The sequence below is a fragment of the Parasteatoda tepidariorum genome, chromosome 8 (genome assembly GCF_982258835.1).
Source record: "Parasteatoda tepidariorum strain Cologne lab strain chromosome 8, Ptep-v5.0, whole genome shotgun sequence".
Classification (NCBI taxonomy): Eukaryota; Metazoa; Arthropoda; class Arachnida; order Araneae; family Theridiidae; genus Parasteatoda; species Parasteatoda tepidariorum.
Genome location: NC_141762.1, coordinates 51,128,020 through 51,147,762, shown reverse-complemented (window position 1 = coordinate 51,147,762; position 19,743 = coordinate 51,128,020). Strand labels below are relative to the sequence as shown.

Genomic DNA, 19,743 nt, shown 5'->3' with positions numbered 1-19,743 from the left:
GTGCAAAGAAAAAAAAAAGAAAAAACTCCTACCAAATTTTTTTAGGTAATGTCCATTATTAAGCACTATTGTCTGGTCAAGTAATATAGTTAATATTCCTTTTTATTAGATGAATTTCTAAAGATGTGTTTTTTTAATCCATTCATAGATGGTTACTGAAAAAGGCAAGAAACTAATACCGAATAATTGATTATTTGTGTTTTTTTTACCCAACGGGAAAAGCGTATTCAGTAAGCATTTAATTAAACCTGAAGTGCAGTTTAAGCTTAAATAATTTATTTCTAAATACTTAAAAAATTATTGCTAATTTTTTCAGACTAATAAATTATTGCAATGTTGTCTGTCTGCAATGCTACGCTTTTGATATGGACTTAGAAAGTTCTTCTTTCGTGTGACTTGACATAGTATTTACACACATGATATCAATAAATGCTGACTTCCTCAGTTGCTGTACATAAAATAATAAGTTATGAGGACAGATGAAAGAAATTATTTTGATAGATATTCAGTAATTTACAATGGAAAAACTAATAAGGAAGTAAATCCGTTTTACACGTTTGTTTAATGAATAGGAGTTTATAAAAGTAATACGTTATAATATAATATTTATTTTGGTATGCATTGAATTATATTTTTGCTCTCTAAAATCGCGTGATATGTTGCAGATGGTGAATAAAATTGTTGCTTAAAACTCAAACGAAGTAGCAAAGCTGAATAATCGATCGGGGAAGTATGGAATACACAAAATCTAGATAATAAGCAAATATATGAGAATTGAATGAAAATTAATCTATGCTTCATTAATTATCTAAATTAATTATTCCCAGAACAAAATTTACAGTTTATTTCGAAATATTATGCATTGTAAAAAAGCTACACTGTAAAAAATTCATTATCAAATTACAATATAAAGTACCAACACTTTAGATGCGTCATCCGTAAAATCCTTTTATTGTTAAATCCATATTTACCGTAAAATATTACACCGGAATTTTGACAGTAATATTTATTTAATTAGAGTGATTCGACTCAGTGATGTTACGGTAATTATTACTATAAAAATTACGGTATATCAGTTTTTTTTTGTTTCGTAATATGTTCCGGTAAAAATCAATTTTACGGTAAAAAGTACTGACAGCCTGGATGCCGGCACCAAACTTTCGACCTTCTCCAAACCAAACTATTGGGAGTATGCACCGAAGAGCCATTACATTATGACCACCCCTCATCTATAACAATGGGCTCGCCCAGGTTTTCATGGTTTCTCGCCCAGGAACAATGTTTTCATGGGGCACATTAGGACCCATAATCCTCATAGAACAATCCCTGGCGTCTGTAAGCTACTTGAACATAGTTGCAGACCAGGTTCACCCATTCATGGCAACAGTTTTTCCTGCAGGGAATGGTGTTTACCAACAGGATAATGCACCATGTCATAAGGGTCGAATAGTCGAGAAACATTCCAGTGATTTTCAAGTCAGGTCTTTGCCCCCAAATTCACTTGACCTGAATCCAATAGAGCATTTGTGGTACTACTTGGAAAACCAAATTCATGCTGCCACGCTACCTCCTCGCAATTTCAGGGAATTTCAGGACCAGTTGGTGAGCGCTTGGTACTAGATCCCACAGACTACCAATCAGCATCTTGTGGAATCAATGCCACGGCGGATGCAGTTTTGCAGTGGTGCAGTTTTGAGGGCTAAAGGTGGTCCTACATGTTATTAGCAGGGTTGTCATAATGTAATGGCTCTTCGGTGTATTTTTCAGATTGCCAATATTTTTACACTTCGAGGTTCAATAATCTGAATCCATAGAAAAAAAGGAATGTTTATTCAAAGAAAAAACGTTTTTGTGTCCGATTTCTTAGATTTAAGAGTCCGATTTCTTAACTCAGTGAATCAAAAAAATTTTTTGCAAGGAATTAGAAATTTTTTTTTTTTTGAAATTAATTTATTTCAAAATTTCCTTTTTTAATTCTTTTTAGCATTATTTTCTCATTCTATTTAATAGTGATCAAATATTTTTAATATTAACTTCTGCGGATATGTTTATTGTGTACGCAATTCTATGCAAAAATATGCCATTTTGAAATTTTGTTGCTGAGATGCTATCAGTGAATTTCAATATTTTAGATATTTTAATTTTCAATTAACACATTTTAAAATAATGTATAAATTTATGTACCGAAATGCTCATATTTATTTGATCATAATTAAATCAAATAAAAATGTCTTTTATTGAAATCTTTTTCCAAAATAAAAGATTTTTATATTTTTGTGCATTTTTTAGAATTTTCTTTAATAGCTTCTATTATATGATGAGATAGAATTAACTAAGAATAACGCCTAGCACTTATCTGATCATGCTATTCGGATCACAATATTTCTATTGTGGCAGTTTTTTACTTCAAATATAAAAAAATATGAATTTGTTGGAAAAAAAGAGATATTCATTAATTAAGACTATGATCTAACTGTGTGTTAATGTGGAAGATGATAATTTATTAAGATATTTTTGTGCCTATTTTTATAATTTAGAATATGGCATGCACTAATTATACGTCCTATTAGTGAAGCCATATGCATACAACTATTAAGATTTTACTATTAAGTACATCATGTAGGTAGGTACTTTATTTAGGCTGCACTAGAGCTGCACAATGGGCTACTGGCAACGGTTTGGGAAACTTTCATCCTCTGCAAATAAAATGACTCCTCCGCTTTGTATGAGAGTGGAAATTCTTTTTCTTTGTAGAGACTAGAGCAAATATTTTATTTTACAACCGTCATTGAAAACGACCCAATTTTTTGGGTTTTCGACTACTAATGTTTAACTATGTAGCCTCGTAATTTTGAACCCAATCCAGAAGACAATGGAACTCCTGGATCAAGTTTCGGGAGAAATCTGTCTTTGTGGAGGGCGTTTTGACGGAACTAACCTGCATTTGCGTTACATGGAAAGGAAGACCACGAGAAAGCTCATATGGTTAGCCTGACGGCAAGGGGACTCTAACACCTAGGATCCGTCTACCACTGAGCTTATTTCACGTCAGCATTGCAGTTGATGCTAGCCGGATGCAGAATTTGGCATCGCTAGGATTCGAACCTTTTTTACTTCATTGGAAGGCGACCGCTCTATCCCCTGAGGCATCGCGGCTCGACGAACAAATAAAGGCAACTCAGTTCTTGCCCCCCCCCCCCCAATGATGATTTGTTTTGAAACTGGATTATTTTCTTGACGTTTGAGAATCAAATCTCAGCCCCAACGTGACGTCACAACTTTCTTTCCGTCAGAACATTAAGAATTCTTATTTCGTGCTTTGAGATTAAACCTAGGCGTTTCAAATCATCATGAACAATCAAATTAAATAAATTTAATCTCATGAGTTGTTATTCGCAAGTTCACGTTAATTAATGCTATTATTGTGTCTTTATCAGCTTCAACTGGCCTTCCAGAGTATGGTGAATCTTCAACATTAAAATTGTCAGATCAAAATTTTACAAACCAGTTTTGGCATTGTTATAGTCTCTGTACCCCTTCTCTACGTTGTATATTTTATCTTCTTCCTCGAACATTATTGTTACCTTTTCGTTAATAAAAGATTAAAATATATAAGCATATATGTTAAAAAAAAGATTAAAATAAGCATCAACCAAAAGCCTCTGCGTGGAATCAATCGAACATTTTCTCAAGGGAGTTTTTGCTATATCTGCTGTCAAAATATTTAACGAGAAATGGGGTTAAGTGTGAAGTTGGCTCTAAAAATGCAATCAAATCCTCGGTTGGTAGAAAACTAAATTACTGCCCATACTATCGAATATATTTTGAACGTTTTCTTCACAAACTTCTTTTTATTATTAAACTTTTTTTATTTTATAAAAACTAGTTATATACTTTTCGATGAAGAGATTACATAATAATTGTTTAAAAAGTTAATTCTAAGTATTATTTTGGAGTAGATATTTTGTATTCATTATTTTAATTATACTCGTTGACTATACACAGTTTACTATAAAAGTGAATACAACTTAATAGAAAGCAAATCTAACTTATTTACCGTTTGATAAACGGGAAGTGATAACGAAATGTATTTATCATAAAATTTCGCATAAGGTAGTTTCATGCGGGGACAAAATATTAAAAATTTTAAACTATAATAATGAAGCCTTTAATTTTGATTAACAATTAAACACAAAATTTGAATAAAAAGAAATTATAAACATATATACTGTTACCGTAAATAAATAATTTACTGGTAAATACCGTTATAGTTCTTAGATGACATCCAGAGATATCTGCCTCTTCTTATTTTAATCAGGTGATTTTTGTTAATTGATGTCATCATATCATATAATTTTTCTGTTCAATTGGATGCCTGTAAGTGACGTCAGCGTGTGTATTGATCCTGATAGGCTGTTGAAACGTGGCATTTGCTTTTGTTACTAACTGCTCTTATCATTCTAGCCCCGTCAAATATGAATTCTCTTAAGTGACACATTCTATATTTTTTCACAAAGAAAGATTTGGACTTCTCTTACTCAACACAAAGACAGGCATGAAGTCATGTAGAACATAAACAAATTAATTATGCAACGAAGTGGCTAGGTACACAGAACAAAAAGAATCATGGTTGCAGTAAAATAGATAAACAAATAATAAGTCTAGATTACATAATAGCGTTGTCAAGAAGGAGTTATATTTCAACAAATTTGATATGCGATACGACGTTGTACTTAATTAACTTCAAGTTAATTAAGATTCTAATTTGTGTGAGGAAACTTAACTTGACCTTAGACAGCAATATCCAGAATATCAGCACGATAGCGTAAATCAATCAGCTGGCTTTATAAACAATCAGCTGGAGCTAAGGTCATAGGTCAGGTGTCTGCGTATCAGTGACCTTCTTCTTCTTCTTGAGTAACAAGTACCCGATCGAAGTGCTTAAAACGGTAAAACAAATATTAATTATGATGCTAGATGCAATTATTACAAAAGGTAATTAATTTCTGAAATAAATGGTTATGAATTGATGGATTAAAATTACAAAACAAACTCTGCTGTCCAATATTGTATTATTGCATCGTTTTGTATTTTAATATGAATAATTAATGTATGTTTATATTTAGACTTTTTATGCACTAACGTGTAATTTTTTGTACTTTATGATAGATTGAAAAGCTAAATATAAAACCTATAAAATCTTAATTAGAGCATTTGTTCCAGGCAATCATTGTTCATATTTCATCGAGCATTGTTAGATCATATTCTATCATACTGAATGCACATAAAAATCCTTTGTGGTAATTCAATGTAAGATGTTAAGCTTTTACATTCGATATTAAATAACAATGAAACTAAAATAAAATTCTTTACGCAAACAATTATTGATCACGCTCACATAGACATTCACAATGGTATGTTTTCCTTGTGCTGTCGATTTCAAAAACAAGCTTATCTATTAAAAGCAATTTTTCCTCGTTTTGCTAACTATATATATATTTCAAAATATCGTTAGTAACAGAGGTATTTAAAAAAAACGCCTTTTTTTGGACATTCAGCATGAAGTTATTACTACCGTTTTTGTTCGTTGTGCTGTTTTCTTCATCTTGTAATGCCATTGAAGGCCTCGAAGGAATGGACGAAACTGGATTTTTCAATTGCTATTATGCAATATTGTGCGATGTTAGTAAGTATCCAATAACAGAGTCGGTTTTTAAAGTTAAAAAGAAATAATATTATATATTACTGTATATTATAGTCATAGATATGGAGTAAAATGATCTAAGTAAGATAAAAGTATTAATGAAAGTGTGGGGGAAATTTGAGTACTTAAAATGTTTTTCGGATGATTACTCGATTTCGTCCGGAACATAACGAAGAAAACATAACGATATATATATATATATATATATATATATATATATATATATATATATATATATATATATATATATATATATATATATATATATATATATATATATATATATATATATATATATATATATATATATATATATATATATATATATATATATATATATATATATATATATATATAGCACAAAAAACAAAGAGAAAAACGAAAAAAATTAATAAGTTTTATTAACTGTGCATAAGCTGCAAGCATATAGAACTCATAATATGAGCTAAAAAATTGAGAAAATATGGGAAAAAATACAAAATAATGACAAGAGAAAAAATTATTAGCAATAATATTTTAAAAGAATTTAAAAGATCATAATTTTTAATACCTTAAAAAAAAATTAATTAAAATTTGGAAAACAAAACTAAGAAAAGATATAATCTCTTATATATATATATATATATATATATATATATATATATATATATATATATATATATATATATATATATATATATATATATATTATATCATTCATTGCTATTTCTCTTCCTTATTTTTCATTGATGGCGTATATTTTGTTATGAATTATTGGCTTTGCCTCATTATATTAAATACTAACTTTTTTTAAGCATAACTTAAAAAAAGCGTAATGCATATAATTGTTCGCATAGCTTTAGTTAAGAGAGAATTTTTTATTAATTGTTTTGAGAATGAACTACCAAGATAAAGCAATATTATTAGTTCAAGGAAGAAAAGATAGTAAGCACTTTGCTTATCAATTTTATTTATGATTGGTTAAGTATTATAAAATAGGTTAAATTTACTAAGCTTTTACATAATTTTTGAATATTTTTTTTTCTATAGGAAAACCATTGGAATTTAGAAGTCTAATATTTGAAACCTGCGATGAGGTAAGTTGTAATTATCGCATTGTTAGCTTTAGGTATAGAAAGCATTATTCAATTTTAATATTTCGGTTCATATACATTGAAGCAAATGAGTTAGCAAAATTTTCATAAGATTTATGAAAATCGGTAATAAATGAAAAAAAAGTTAAAATCAAAATTTTAATGAATTAATGCAAATACATCGCAAAAGAAATAATTTGATTAATCTAAGAGTAGATTTTGAGATTTGTTGACTTACTGACTAATATGAAAAATAAAATCTTAGAAACCTGAATAATCATACTTTTATGGCATGTTTTGCATGCGATTGTCTTTGTAAAAGGATAATTGATTTTAACCACTTGGTCAGAGTTATCAATTATAATGAAAAATTATAAGGAATGCAAAAAAATGATTCCAATAACTTTTTGGACAGTTCTATTGCACATAAATATTTTATTATTTGAGTCCAGTTGTATTTCGTTACATGACCAAAACGAGAAAAAAAGTACACTATGTAAATATCCTTCAATGTTCAAAAACTTATTTAAAGCTTGGATCTATAGAAGTTAAAAGAAGGTAAAATGGCTTTTTGGTTTCCCTCTTTATCATCGCCAAAACGGGCAATTTGTTTTAATTTAATTTATCAATTAGAAAAAGTCATGATTTTAGTAATTCTGTTCATGTGCTTTCATTTGATGATTTTTGATTACACAAAATTTTTTGGACTTTTTTGTATTATAACTTTTTTTAGATTTTTAAAATCAATATGAGGATCAATAAAATCAATCCGGACTGATTAAAATATATAGTATTCAACTTATTTATGAAGGAACAAAATTGAGCAGCGGTTCCTTAAGAACAGACTAATTCTAGCTTGAGTAAAACAGTATAATAATTTCTCATTCTCTTGGTCGATGATTGATTATAGATTGAAAGCCAATTATTCTCTTTTGAGTATTTATTTGTGATTTGTAATGAGAATGCGTGAGTCTTCTTGAAATAAGTGTGTAAAATACGTATTTAGGATTTTTTGAACCAACAGAATATCCAATATAAAACTTTAAACTTCTTTGAAAATCCATTAAATTGAATTATAAAATTTGAAGCAAAGATGGAGTTGGTTTGGGCATGATTTAAGAATTATTATAACTGGAAAGATGTCTTTTTTTTACACTTATTCTGTTTTTGACGAAAAAAATATCAAGAGAAAGATCCAAATTATAGTACTAAAGAATGATTATGAATGAGCTTCTACGGATTTGAGACAGGACTCAAGTTCTGTTTTGCCAAGTGTAGTTGGGACTGTCGAAATCAGCTTGAGACTTGATATTTTATTTCATAACCGTCGTTGAATAGCCGACCCAGTTTTGAGTTTGCGACTACCAATGTTCAACTCCGTTGCCTTGTAATTTTGAACCCAATCCAGAAAACAAGGGAACTACTGAATCAAGAATTGGGAGAAATGTGCCTTTGTGGAGGATTTTTTGATGAAAATAATCAGCATTTGCGTTACATGGTTAGAAAAACTACGCAAACTTTCGACGGTAAGCCTGACGGCAAGGGAACTCTGACCTATGATCTGTCTATCACTGAGGGTACTTTACGTCAGCACTGTGGTCATTGCGAGCTAGGTGGGGAATTCGTATCGTCCAGCCATCACTGGGATCCGAACCTGAGGCACATCATTGGGAGACAAGTGCTCTATCCCCTCAGCCACCACTGCTTCATTCCAAAGAGTATGAAAAGAATACGTTAGTAAATAATGTAAATATTTTTTTAAACTTTTCTTCATACAGATTCTTATAATACATATTAAAAGGGTTCTCATCATGGAATTTCTTATATCTTGCAGTATAGTTGGTTGGAAAAATACAGTAGGCAAAATCCTGTATGACATTTGAAATAGGAGCATAGAATAGGGGATTAGATAATACAAAATTTAGGCTACCTTAACTGGAACCCGGCTTTTGGAAACAGAAATATTAATATACATAAGATTTTCAGTACTGTGGATATGTTGATTTTACCGATATTGCTTGTTTGTTCACTTGTCATTAATTTACTGATTCTTAATTTCTTTAAAAAATTTTTCAGTTACTTGTAAATGCATGGAAATGGTTCAGAGATTATACTGAAATAGATGACGCTGAGGACACTGAAGAGTTTTGGAAAAAATACCCAGAAATTAAATGCGCCTACGCTCCAGAGAAAAAGGTTACTATGTTTATGATTATCTTGTCGCCCATATTCACAATTCTTATGTTGTACTCAGAAGCACGATTTTTACGAAGATTTTACTGCGACAGATTTATATCTTTCTTAGCGAAAATTAATCAGATTTGATTCCTTATATATCTTTCACAATATAGTGCTGACGAGTTACATTGTAGGTTTTATAACAGGATGAGCCTATAAGTTACTGCGTACAGTACATTCTGAAAGCACTTTGAAGCATGAATCATAACACGTATAAAATTCAGATCATACTTAATGTATAGTTAACTTGAACCATATTATTGTAGTTCTTTACCTTTATTTCACGATAATATGGTCTAAATGGAACGGAAACATTGTTCACTATCACAACTTCAAGTTACAGCAAATTTGCACTGCTTTGTGGGTCCAGGTACCGATATTATGCTTCAACGTTGACCGTATTTTTCTGAGAGCATAAGATGTATATACTTTGATAACTAAATTCATAAAAATAAAAAAAAATAACAATAATGAATCACATTTAATTGTTATTGAAAAAATTTTACCATTGGGAAAATAAAGCAACTTTAAAATCTCCTAAGTAGATTTTCTTCAAAAAGAAATATTTAGCAAAAATTTCTCACTGTTTTATAGCGTTTATGTTAGATCAGAAAAAAAGACACTTTGTATTTGAAATTATTTTAACTAATGTGCAATTAGTTTAACCAATAAAATATAATCAAGTGCTAGTTATAAGCTGTAAGTGATTCAAGTGATGGGATTTACTTTTATGTCAGAGTATGAGTACCACATTTTCTGCATCATTTTCTTGCCTCAAGCATCCAATTTTCTGCATCCAAGCTTGCTTCAATAATGTTTAAGTACTTTGTTTTTCCCTGAACCTGTATAATATGAGTACCAACCAAAAGTATCAAATTCTGACATAAAACGGTAAAATGTGTAACAACCAGAAAAAACGGCAAAAATGAAAAAAAAAAAAACTTGTATCAAAGTAGGTAATAAATGGAGGTAGCATACCAGGATAAAGACAAAAAAATAGGTTGAATCAATGCAGTTTTTCAGCCTATATCTTCGTTGATGAAATATATCCTTTTCAATGTAAACTATTAAGCCCTATGGAAAATATTATATAGTTTCAAATTATTATATTACATGTGTAAATTAATAAGCATAATTAGAACAAAAATATGGAGTAGTTAACTTTTTCAGATTAACTGCTCGTTTATAAACTTCCATTTCTTCCAAACCCAAATCTCAGTTTCATTAAACGTTTCTTTTCCAACTCGAGAAGATTAATGCCATCAGTTCTATGACAATACACATATGTATTAGTGTTTTATGTAACATAGCTTTTTAAATTGAAACAATAAAATTTAACTATTTATCTTTTTAATTCATTGTTTTTAAAATTTTTGCAACTTGGTTTTTTCTAGAGAAAAATATTTGATCAATGGTGTGGAGCAATGGGGGAATTTTGGGCAGTAAGTAATTTTTTTGATATATATATATATACACCGAAGAGCCATTACATTATGACCACCCTCCATCTATAACAATAGGCTCGCCCAGGTTTTCATGGTTTCTCGCCCAGGAACAATGTTTTCATGGGGCACATTAGAACTCATAATCCTCATAGAACAATCCCTGACGTCTGTAAGCTACTTGAACATAGTTGCAGACCAGGTTCATCCATTCATGGCAACAGTTTTTCCTGCGGGGGATGGTGTTTACCAGCAGGATAATGCACCATGTCATAAAGGTCGAATCGTCATGGATTTGTTCGAGAAACATTCCAGTGACTTTATAATCATGTCTTGGCCCCCAAATTCACCTGACCTTAATCCAATAGAGCATTTGTGGTCCTACTTGAAAAACCAAATTCGTGTTGCCACGCTACCTCCTCGCAATGTGAGGGAATTACAGGACCAGTTGGTGAGCGCTTGGTCCCAGATACCTCAGACTACCTATCAGCACCTTGTGGGATCAATGCCACGGAGGGTGCTAGCAGTTTTGAGGGCTAAAGGTGGTCCTACATGTTATTAGCAGGGTGGTCATAATGTAATGGCTCTTCGGTGTATATATAAGTAGTACTTTATTTTATTATTTTTCAATATTCTAAAAGTTGGAAGATATTTTCTTTACTCTATTCTGTTTCGTAAGTCAATCTTACTTCCTTATGCTTTATATCACAAAAATAAGGTCTAAAAATATTTTGGAAAAAAAAATATACCTCGCTTGCTTGAAAAAAACCTAGTATCGTGGTTTGTCGAATTTTCCAGAATCTTCCCAGTCGTCTCTCTGTCTGACGACTATTCTCTATTTTTTTTGTTTTTGTTTTTTTTTTTTGTTTTCAGAATATCCATGCATTTTTCGAAACAATCTATCTAAGGTGAGATTTACCTCTTTGACTAGTTCATATGGGCTTGGCGATAACAGTTTTTAGCTGTTTCGATCTCCCATTATTCTAAACAGAATGTTAGAATTTTTTTTTAAAGATTTTCGAGTTTTTCGCTTCAATAGAATCTTTAAAGATATTATATAATTTGTTTACTTTCAGCATAAGCAGTCTACATGAACTTTATCACAAATTTTTCTTAGGACATTTCTCTCGAAAACTGCAAACACCTAATCATCTCTCGAGGCTTTCAAAATCGTACCTGCCATTAAAAAACGTGTCTGCCTGATTCATTTAATATGATTAGTTTCTTATACCTTAAACAGACATTATATAAATACGTAGTTTACTTATTTGGTTTTAATTTTGAGTATAACTGAAATGTATATTGAGAACTAAAAGAAATAGTTCATGTTTAAAATGCAATTAAAGAATAATGTTACTTGTAAAAAGGTTGCCAAAGTAAAAAGTGAACAGACACGATAGCCTCAAAAATACAATAGTGATAGCAGCACTATCATTAAAATTTTTGCACGAAACGTAGGAGTATTACCCAACAGATTGCATCTCACTGTCTAATCAGCTCGCATGAAAGAATTTAACGTGAATCCAAAGTTATTCTAAAAATTTATACGATTAGATGAAGCAAAAGCATAGGGCCTAGTGTTGCCTAATGGCAAAAGGTAATCGGATTCTTTCTTCACTAAGACAGTGCTTCACAGTTGTCATAAGTTGTAACTTCACGATTGCCTCGAATTATTTTTAGGAATGTTAGGTGCAAATTTCATATTAATATTTACACATCACAAAAACTTTATGGATATTTTATTTTCATGTTCGCTCCCCATAAATGAACCATGTTAACCATCCTCCACTAAACCATGATACTTTTGGATGCATCAATTTCTATCACGGCTTTAAACTTAGTTTAAATGCCTTCACGAAAAGTGATGAATCATCAGTTACTCTAGTTTTCTCACCTTACTCTCTTTTACATCATGCATCACTTCCATGCTTCTGATGCTTTCATAAGTGACCACTTTTCGATTTGGCAACCCTTACAGTGTCGTCAGTTTCTCATTATCTATAAAAGAACGTGGTTTAGGGATGTAAACACTTCAATTAATTACTATATATATATATATATATATATATATATATATATATATATATATATATATATATATATATATATATATATATATATATATATATATATATATATATATATATATATATATATATATATATATATATATATATATGAGTTAAAATTTTAATAGCTGTAACACCCAAAATTTTGATATCATAATTTTTACATTTTTTTTGTTTTTTTTTAAATATAAAAAAAATATATTTAATAAATAAAAAAAATCGTTTTGGGTTATTGTCATGTATATATTATACAAAACAATAACCCAAAACGATTTTTTTTATTTAATTTATTTTACAAGATATTAACAATTAAATTTTAAAGCTCTTTTTAATTAAAAAATAAAAATCTAAGGATAGAATGAATGGATTTAAAAAAAAAATGTTTCTCATTTTACGCGGAAATAATTGAAGTTTTTGATAAAATAATTATAATAAAACAAATGTTTTAAAAATGTAATTTTTATTGCAAAATTAAGTTGTAAAAGGAAAAACAAAAATGTTGTTAATGTCGTACAAAGTTCAAACAAAACCCATTTTAAAGTAAATTTTATTCTGAACAAAATGGCTTTTCATAAAAAAAAAAAAAAAAATAAAAAAAAAATGGATCGCAATTCCATAAAAAGTTATAGCTTTTTTCACGAAACGCTGCACCGCGGCGCTCTCTGCAACTCCACTCCGGTGATCGCTCAATTGCGCTGTATTAGTTAATTTGGAGGGAATTTAAAAACCTCAACTAAAGTTTCGCAAAATAACAAACATTATATTAAATAATAAATATATAATTCATAATTTTAGATGAATAATATTATGAATAATTAGTTATTTATAATTTATTTACATAATTTTTTGAGTTCAAACTTGGAACTAGAAGAATATATTTTACATTTGAGAGTTCCAAAATTTTCAACCAAATAAGTATGGTATTCTTGCAAAATTCGCTTTACTTTTTTCAAATTTTCTTGACGGTCAATATTCTTAAAACAAACGCTTGGATCTTTCTTCTCATCGTCAAAATCACACTCTTCATCAGAACAATTCGATACCATATTTTTGTTATTTTTTAAAATTAACAAAACATTTTTAATTATTAGAATTATCCACTTTGAAATTAATATTTTAAGTTATTTGCAAATTTACGAATAGAATTACTTTTTTCATTAGTAATTATTACGGCTATATTTTTCTGAAAAATTGTCCGGCGACAGGAATCACAAATGAATTGATTTATTAAATTTGAAAATACTGAACTCCACTTTTTTGTCACAAGCTTAACATTTTTGTAGACACTTCGATGCCTTAATTTGTTCAGTGGGTTGCAGCAATAGTTCACCAGTTCTTGATTTTATCTGTAAGTTTATAATTAAATTTCATGATAAATATACAAATCAAATTCTTAGAATTAATGTATTTCTTAGAAATGTAATTCTAAGTTTAAAAAAAACAATAAGTATTATTAAAGTTGATATTACTAAGTTAAATAACAATTGAAACTTAACTTATTTGATAATTATTATCACGCAGATCAGCACTCCTAATTACCTTAACAAACGCTCGTTACAAATCGAGTATAAACATGAAAAAACACGCAGCGCATGAGGTAATCAGCGCTGATCACGGAGCACGCCGCGGTGCAGCGTTTCGCAAAAAGAGCTATAACTTTTTATGGAATTACATCCCATTTCTTTTTTTTTTTTTTGAAAAGTCATTTTGTTCAGAATAAAATTTACTTTAAAATGGGTTTTGTTTGAACTTCGTACGACATTAACAACATTTTTGCAATAAAAATTAAATTTTTTAAACGTTTGCTTTATTATGATTATTTTATCAAAAACTTCTATTATTTCCGCTTAAAATGAGATACATTTTATTAAAAATCCATTCATTCTATCCTTGAATGGTTATTTTTAATTAAAAAGAGCTTTGAAATTTATTTGTTAATATCTTGTAAAATAAATTGAATAAAAAAAAATCGTTTTGGGCTATTGTTTCGTATAATATATACTTTATAAAAAACAACAAAAAATGTAAAAATTATGATATCAAATTTTGAAAGATAAAAAGATAAAGAAAAAACTCTGTAATTTCATTGACAACTATTTGTATTTTCTTCCAGGACAAATGCAATGAAGAACCAGAAGGAATATGCTGCAAAAGAATTGAACAAACAGTTGTGAGTATTTGGTAGTAAATTTCTTGTAAAAATTTTTCTGCTTTTAAAAGGTATGGAAATCATCAAAAATGATAGATTTTAGAGCCTAATTTAAGAGGCTGAACCAAATAATAAGTTCTGAGTCATGACAACCATGATTGAAAGATTACAGAAAACGAAATTTTTTTCAAAAAAAAATATTCTCCAGTTGGCTTTGAAAAGCACAATGAATGAAAAATGTAACGTTCCTTTAACATAATGTGCAATCCTTTGCAAAGAGGAGTTTTGTGAAGAGGAGTAAGACGGAGATATGGAAACCAGTTAGAATTGTCAAAGGGAAGATGTTAGAATAGTCCTAGATTGAATACCTGTAAGTGACGTCATCGTTGATAAATCCTGGCATTTGTTGATTCAGAAGTCAATCAGGTTCGACACACATACGTAACGTCGCTTAGAGGTATCCAATTAAATCTGATTTAAATCAAATGGTTTGGCTTAATCACTTCGTTTCTTCTTGAGTTTCAGGCACCCAATTTAAATATTGCCTGCTGGCATAAAAGCTGTCTGTTATGTCGTTATCTAATTTCTCTTAAATCATCTTGAATGGAGTATTTATTTTAATTCAATTCGTATTTATTTTAATTCAATTCGTATTTAATTTAATTCAATTTAATTATTTTTTGATTCAATGAATATTGATTTACTTTACTTGGAATTTTCAATTTCCCCTGTCACAAGGGATGCAACAAAATTGATAGCCATGTTTCTAAATGAGTAAAAACTGGCCAAAATGGACAAGTCATTTATATTATGGGGTCGAAAATTTAAAAGTAAGCCGTTACAGTTTAAAGTACCATTTTTCGTAGAACCTGTATTTTAAAGTTTCTTTTAGTAACTTGAGAATAAGAGAAGGGATTATGTCAAAACATGTGATTTAAATCAGATTTTATTGGATACCTGCGAGGAGCGGCGTCACTTTGAATTTGATTTATTTTTGAACCGACAAATGACGTAATTTCCGCACAGTGACGTCACTCGCAGGTATCTAATTGTATTTTTCACTTTCACTAAACAGGCTTTCTCCTATAGCTTGCCTTTCGATTTTTGATACCACATGGGGAAAATACTTTATTTTGACAAGTTCTATCACTCCTTATAATTTTGAGCATTCATTTTGTTACAGTCTATGTAAAATAATTTTTTTTAATAAAGCTTTTACTAGCAGCAGATCATCTTTAATATTAGATTGCATTTCTATGCCCATGAAGAAAGTGTATTGTTCCAGAAAGTGTATTGTTTTAATGCTTTCATTTCTGAATTGAATATGAGCTGAAAAATTTAGTTTTATCAATTTTCCGTTGCGATAAATATTTTTGTTGGATAAACATTAATATTTAGGATCAAAGGGGGAAAAACGGTTTATGTTCATAGAAACTGATTCTGAGAAAAAACTACTTTTAATTCGGTCAGTAACAATATTTTCCAGCAATCTTCTTCCCAGTGTAATAACTCTGGGGGAAAACTGATTTTCCACTTCATTGGTTTGTTCGAACTCAGCAATCCACAACATGCAACAGAGGGTGATCCAGTCTTCATTTTTGTGAAAAATGAACACAAATTAGTAAAAAGATTGAATTCTTTAACGACATTTTTTAAGAAAAAACAGCAACCTTTTTTCAACATTTTTTGGCTTGAGGGAGTTTAGTAAATAAGTGAGTATTAATAATATCTTGTTTTTGCAACTTATTATACACATCTTTTTCGATTTTTGAGTTCTCCAATTTTTAAACAACCGAATGACCGATTACCATCAGTCCATACGCACCTCTTTCTCAAATCCTTAAAAAGAACTTGTTACTTATACGCTTTTTTCTCCCGTTTGTTATAAAATTCCTAATATTTTCTCCCGTTTCGGTTTCAAGTCATTTTCAGGCCTGTTAACAAAATAAAAGTCTCTTAAAGAAACTATCAGTTATGATAATCATTGGTGCACTTACCACATTGTTTGTCAGTGTGACATTGGCAACATTGGACGAACTAGACTCGTTTTGAAACTTAGATTTAAGGAACATGATAAATTTGTCTCTTGTGAAGAATACAAGAAAATATCAATTGCTGCAAATTGTTGGAATCTTGGAAATGAATTCAGTTTCCGCCATGCAAAAATTATTTCCACCACATTCACATCAGCTCATCTTGATACTCTGGAATCTCATTTTCTTCGCATGAAGGCTGACACTCTTGGTAAGGACATTACTTCTAGAAATCATCTCTCCATAGAGTGTGGAAATGTATGCCTTTTACCCTGATTTGCCCCTCTCGGCTACTGCTGTTTTTCATCTTTTTTCTCTATCAATTACTGTGGTTTTTCTGGTTCTGCTTCTCACGCTTATTTTTCCATTCTTCGTTGGTAGCTTTACCTTCTACATTTTAAATGACTTCTTCTCATTCACACATTCATTAGGCTCCTGTTTCTGAGTGCTTGAAACATGTCGACCGTTTATTCAAATTTGTATATTTTTGAAGCGAATGAAGCTTCAATCAAGTAAGGTCTCCTGAATTGTTCTTACTATCATTCCAAAAATACAAAGATAATGGTTTTTTCAACAATACTTTGTAACTTCTAATGACCAGGTGATGATCTATTGTACATATTTATTGTATTTATATAGGGTACTTCGAAATCATTGCCATTAATATGTATTTTTAGAATCCTTATCAGCTATGAAATAAAGAAAGTACACATATTAAGAAAAGAAAATCATTATTTAAGGCGAAGAAACCGAAACACTTAAAAAAATAACTATTCTGGAAGGATAAACTAATATAATTCTCTTGCTTAAGGAAACAGGGAGGAAGCAAACGACAATTATTAAAATCAACTCTAAGTATCATTAGGGACAAAGCAGATCCTGACAAGCAGATCCTGATTCAGATACTATTTTTGAAATTTCTTCGCATAAATATTACACTAATGGGCATACTTTTTTGACTTCTTTCTTGATTTGGATTTTAAATATGCTATTAAGGGCGGTGAATATAGGCCACCCTCTATATCGATATCATGTCAATTTCTTCACTGAAGTACAATAAGTTAATCAAATTAGAAATATGGTTGGTGTTTACGTCTTTCGTTGTTTTAAATTTCAGGAAAAACTGAAGGAGATAATGATGAAGTATGTATCAAATGGAGTATGCAGCGTTAATCAAGCTGAAGGTGCAGCAGGTAAAGGAGCTGAAATAGCTAAAAGCAATGCTGGTTCCATGCCTGGTTCAATGCCATCAATGGGATGAGCTTTATATCCACGTCTTAAATGCTGATATTTTGTTTATACTCATAAATTAAAATTGTGTTGTTTTACTTTTAAATAAAAATGTAAGCAAATAAAATTAGCGCTTATTTTTGAATGAGTAATAGTTTTCTTACGTTCTCTTCATGAAGTAACCGTGGTTTTTTCCCATCGTAAAATGTAGACAAATAAAATTGCTTTTACTTAAATTAATGAGTTTAGTTAATGAAATTAACATTTCTGCAAAAGTATTAGTTTGCTTATTTTCTTTTCATAAATCAAATTTGTGTTAGTTTTGCAATTACCTAAAAAATAACCCCCTTCCCCCCAATTTTTTTTTTACAAACACTGTTGGGATTTTTACTCTAAAATTTCGCTAAAATAACAGACAGCTGTGTTTTTGAATGAGTAATAATTTTCTTACTTTCTCTTCATGAAGTAACCGTGGTTTTTTTCCATCGTAAAATGTAGGCAAATAAAATTGCTTTTACTTAAATTAATGAGTTTAGTTAATGAAATTAATATTTCCGCAAAAGTATTAGTTTGCTTATTTTCTTTTCATAAATCAAATTTGTGTTAGTTTTGCAATTACCTAAAAAATAACCCCCTTCCCCCCAATTTTTTTTTACAAACACTGTTGGGATTTTTACTCTGAAATTTCGCTAAAATAACAGACAGCGGTCTGTCTATGAAATTTACCAGTGAGTTTACGAAAAAGAAAATTTAATTTTGTCTTGACAGTTTCGAAACCATGTACAACTAGTATGGTTAAAAAGCTATGGATACAAAACTATAGAACTTTTTATTCCTTTGCAACTATCATGGTTTTAAAACCGTAAAAAAGAAATTTAATTGGACATTAGAACCAGGCTTGTGGTTGAAATGTGTTTTATGAAATTTAACCACGGAATGCGGTTTAATTAATATAACTGGTTGCTTCACCTATCGTAAGAAAAGGGAAATAGTAGGCCTTTTTTGTGTTAAATAGATTTATGGTGCTGTCATCTATGCGTACATGAGAGTATCGCATTCTTGCTTTCCAGGGTCTCCAATTGGAGTCACTGGGAACTCTTCATGTGTAGAGAGGAACAGTGGAAATATTGTGATGTCAGGGCAGGGACTTGAACCCATCTTCTGTGGGTCATGAGATTGACAGAATAGCCCTCTCGGTTATAATATCTACCCAACCACAAGGAGCTAAGTGACTTCCTTAGGTGGGTCTAGTTGGCTCATGCGATGAAATTCTTTTTTTTTTTTGTTGCCGTATTAGATGAAAGCAGTTAATAAACGGCTCATAGTTAAAAGCTTGAATACCATCTTGTATTTGAATGTTTTGTTTGAATATGGTAAACTAACAATTCAATAAATTGTAATTTAATCATTTTTTCCGAGAAATTTCTAACAGTGTGGGTAGTAATTCAATAATTTTGTTCTCGGGAAATAAATTTGCGCTGTGTTTCATTTCATTTCATAACAGGCAAATGAAATTGACTCCAAGAAAGTAGTAGTCTACTTACAAGTATGTGACCAAGAGTTTGTTACCGGAACAATTGACAAAATAACAATATGTCGTACAGCTCTTTTGTTGACATGAGAAATTACTTGCTTTGTCAAAACGTATTGTTATATTTTTTACACGCTTTTTAGTTTTATTCTTTTTTTAAATTTCTTTTTAGTCACTGTTGTTATAACAATAAGTCCCTTTTCAAAATTTTTACTCAGGCAGATAGTTCGGAAATTGAGATTTCTATTTCCAAATTCTTTTTTAATGATTAAGT

At 30.0% G+C, this 19,743-nt stretch overlaps 1 protein-coding gene across 1 annotated transcript; it reads left to right on the top strand.

The window, feature by feature from the left end:
* The first annotated feature begins 5,499 nt into the window (after positions 1 to 5,499).
* Positions 5,500 to 18,083, top strand: LOC107438663 (uncharacterized). The gene is made up of 6 exons (XM_016050994.4): positions 5,500 to 5,686; positions 6,734 to 6,780; positions 8,854 to 8,973; positions 10,410 to 10,457; positions 14,640 to 14,696; positions 17,826 to 18,083. The coding sequence occupies exons 1-6, from the start codon at positions 5,560 to 5,562 to the stop codon at positions 17,967 to 17,969; spliced, it is 543 nt and encodes a 180-aa protein (XP_015906480.1). The 5' UTR covers positions 5,500 to 5,559; the 3' UTR covers positions 17,970 to 18,083.
* The last annotated feature ends 1,660 nt before the right edge of the window (positions 18,084 to 19,743 follow it).

What these genes read in the sequence shown, in the direction of transcription:
- LOC107438663 (XM_016050994.4), top strand. Translation starts at nt 5,560, where the DNA reads ATGAAGTTATTACTACCGTTTTTGTTCGTTGTGCTGTTTTCTTCATCT. An exon ending in TGCAATATTGTGCGATGTTA is followed by an intron (nt 5,687 to 6,733) that starts GTAAGTATCCAA and finishes TTTTTTCTATAG; the next exon opens with GAAAACCATTGGAATTTAGA. An exon ending in AAAGAATTGAACAAACAGTT is followed by an intron (nt 14,697 to 17,825) that starts GTGAGTATTTGG and finishes TTTAAATTTCAG; the next exon opens with GAAAAACTGAAGGAGATAAT.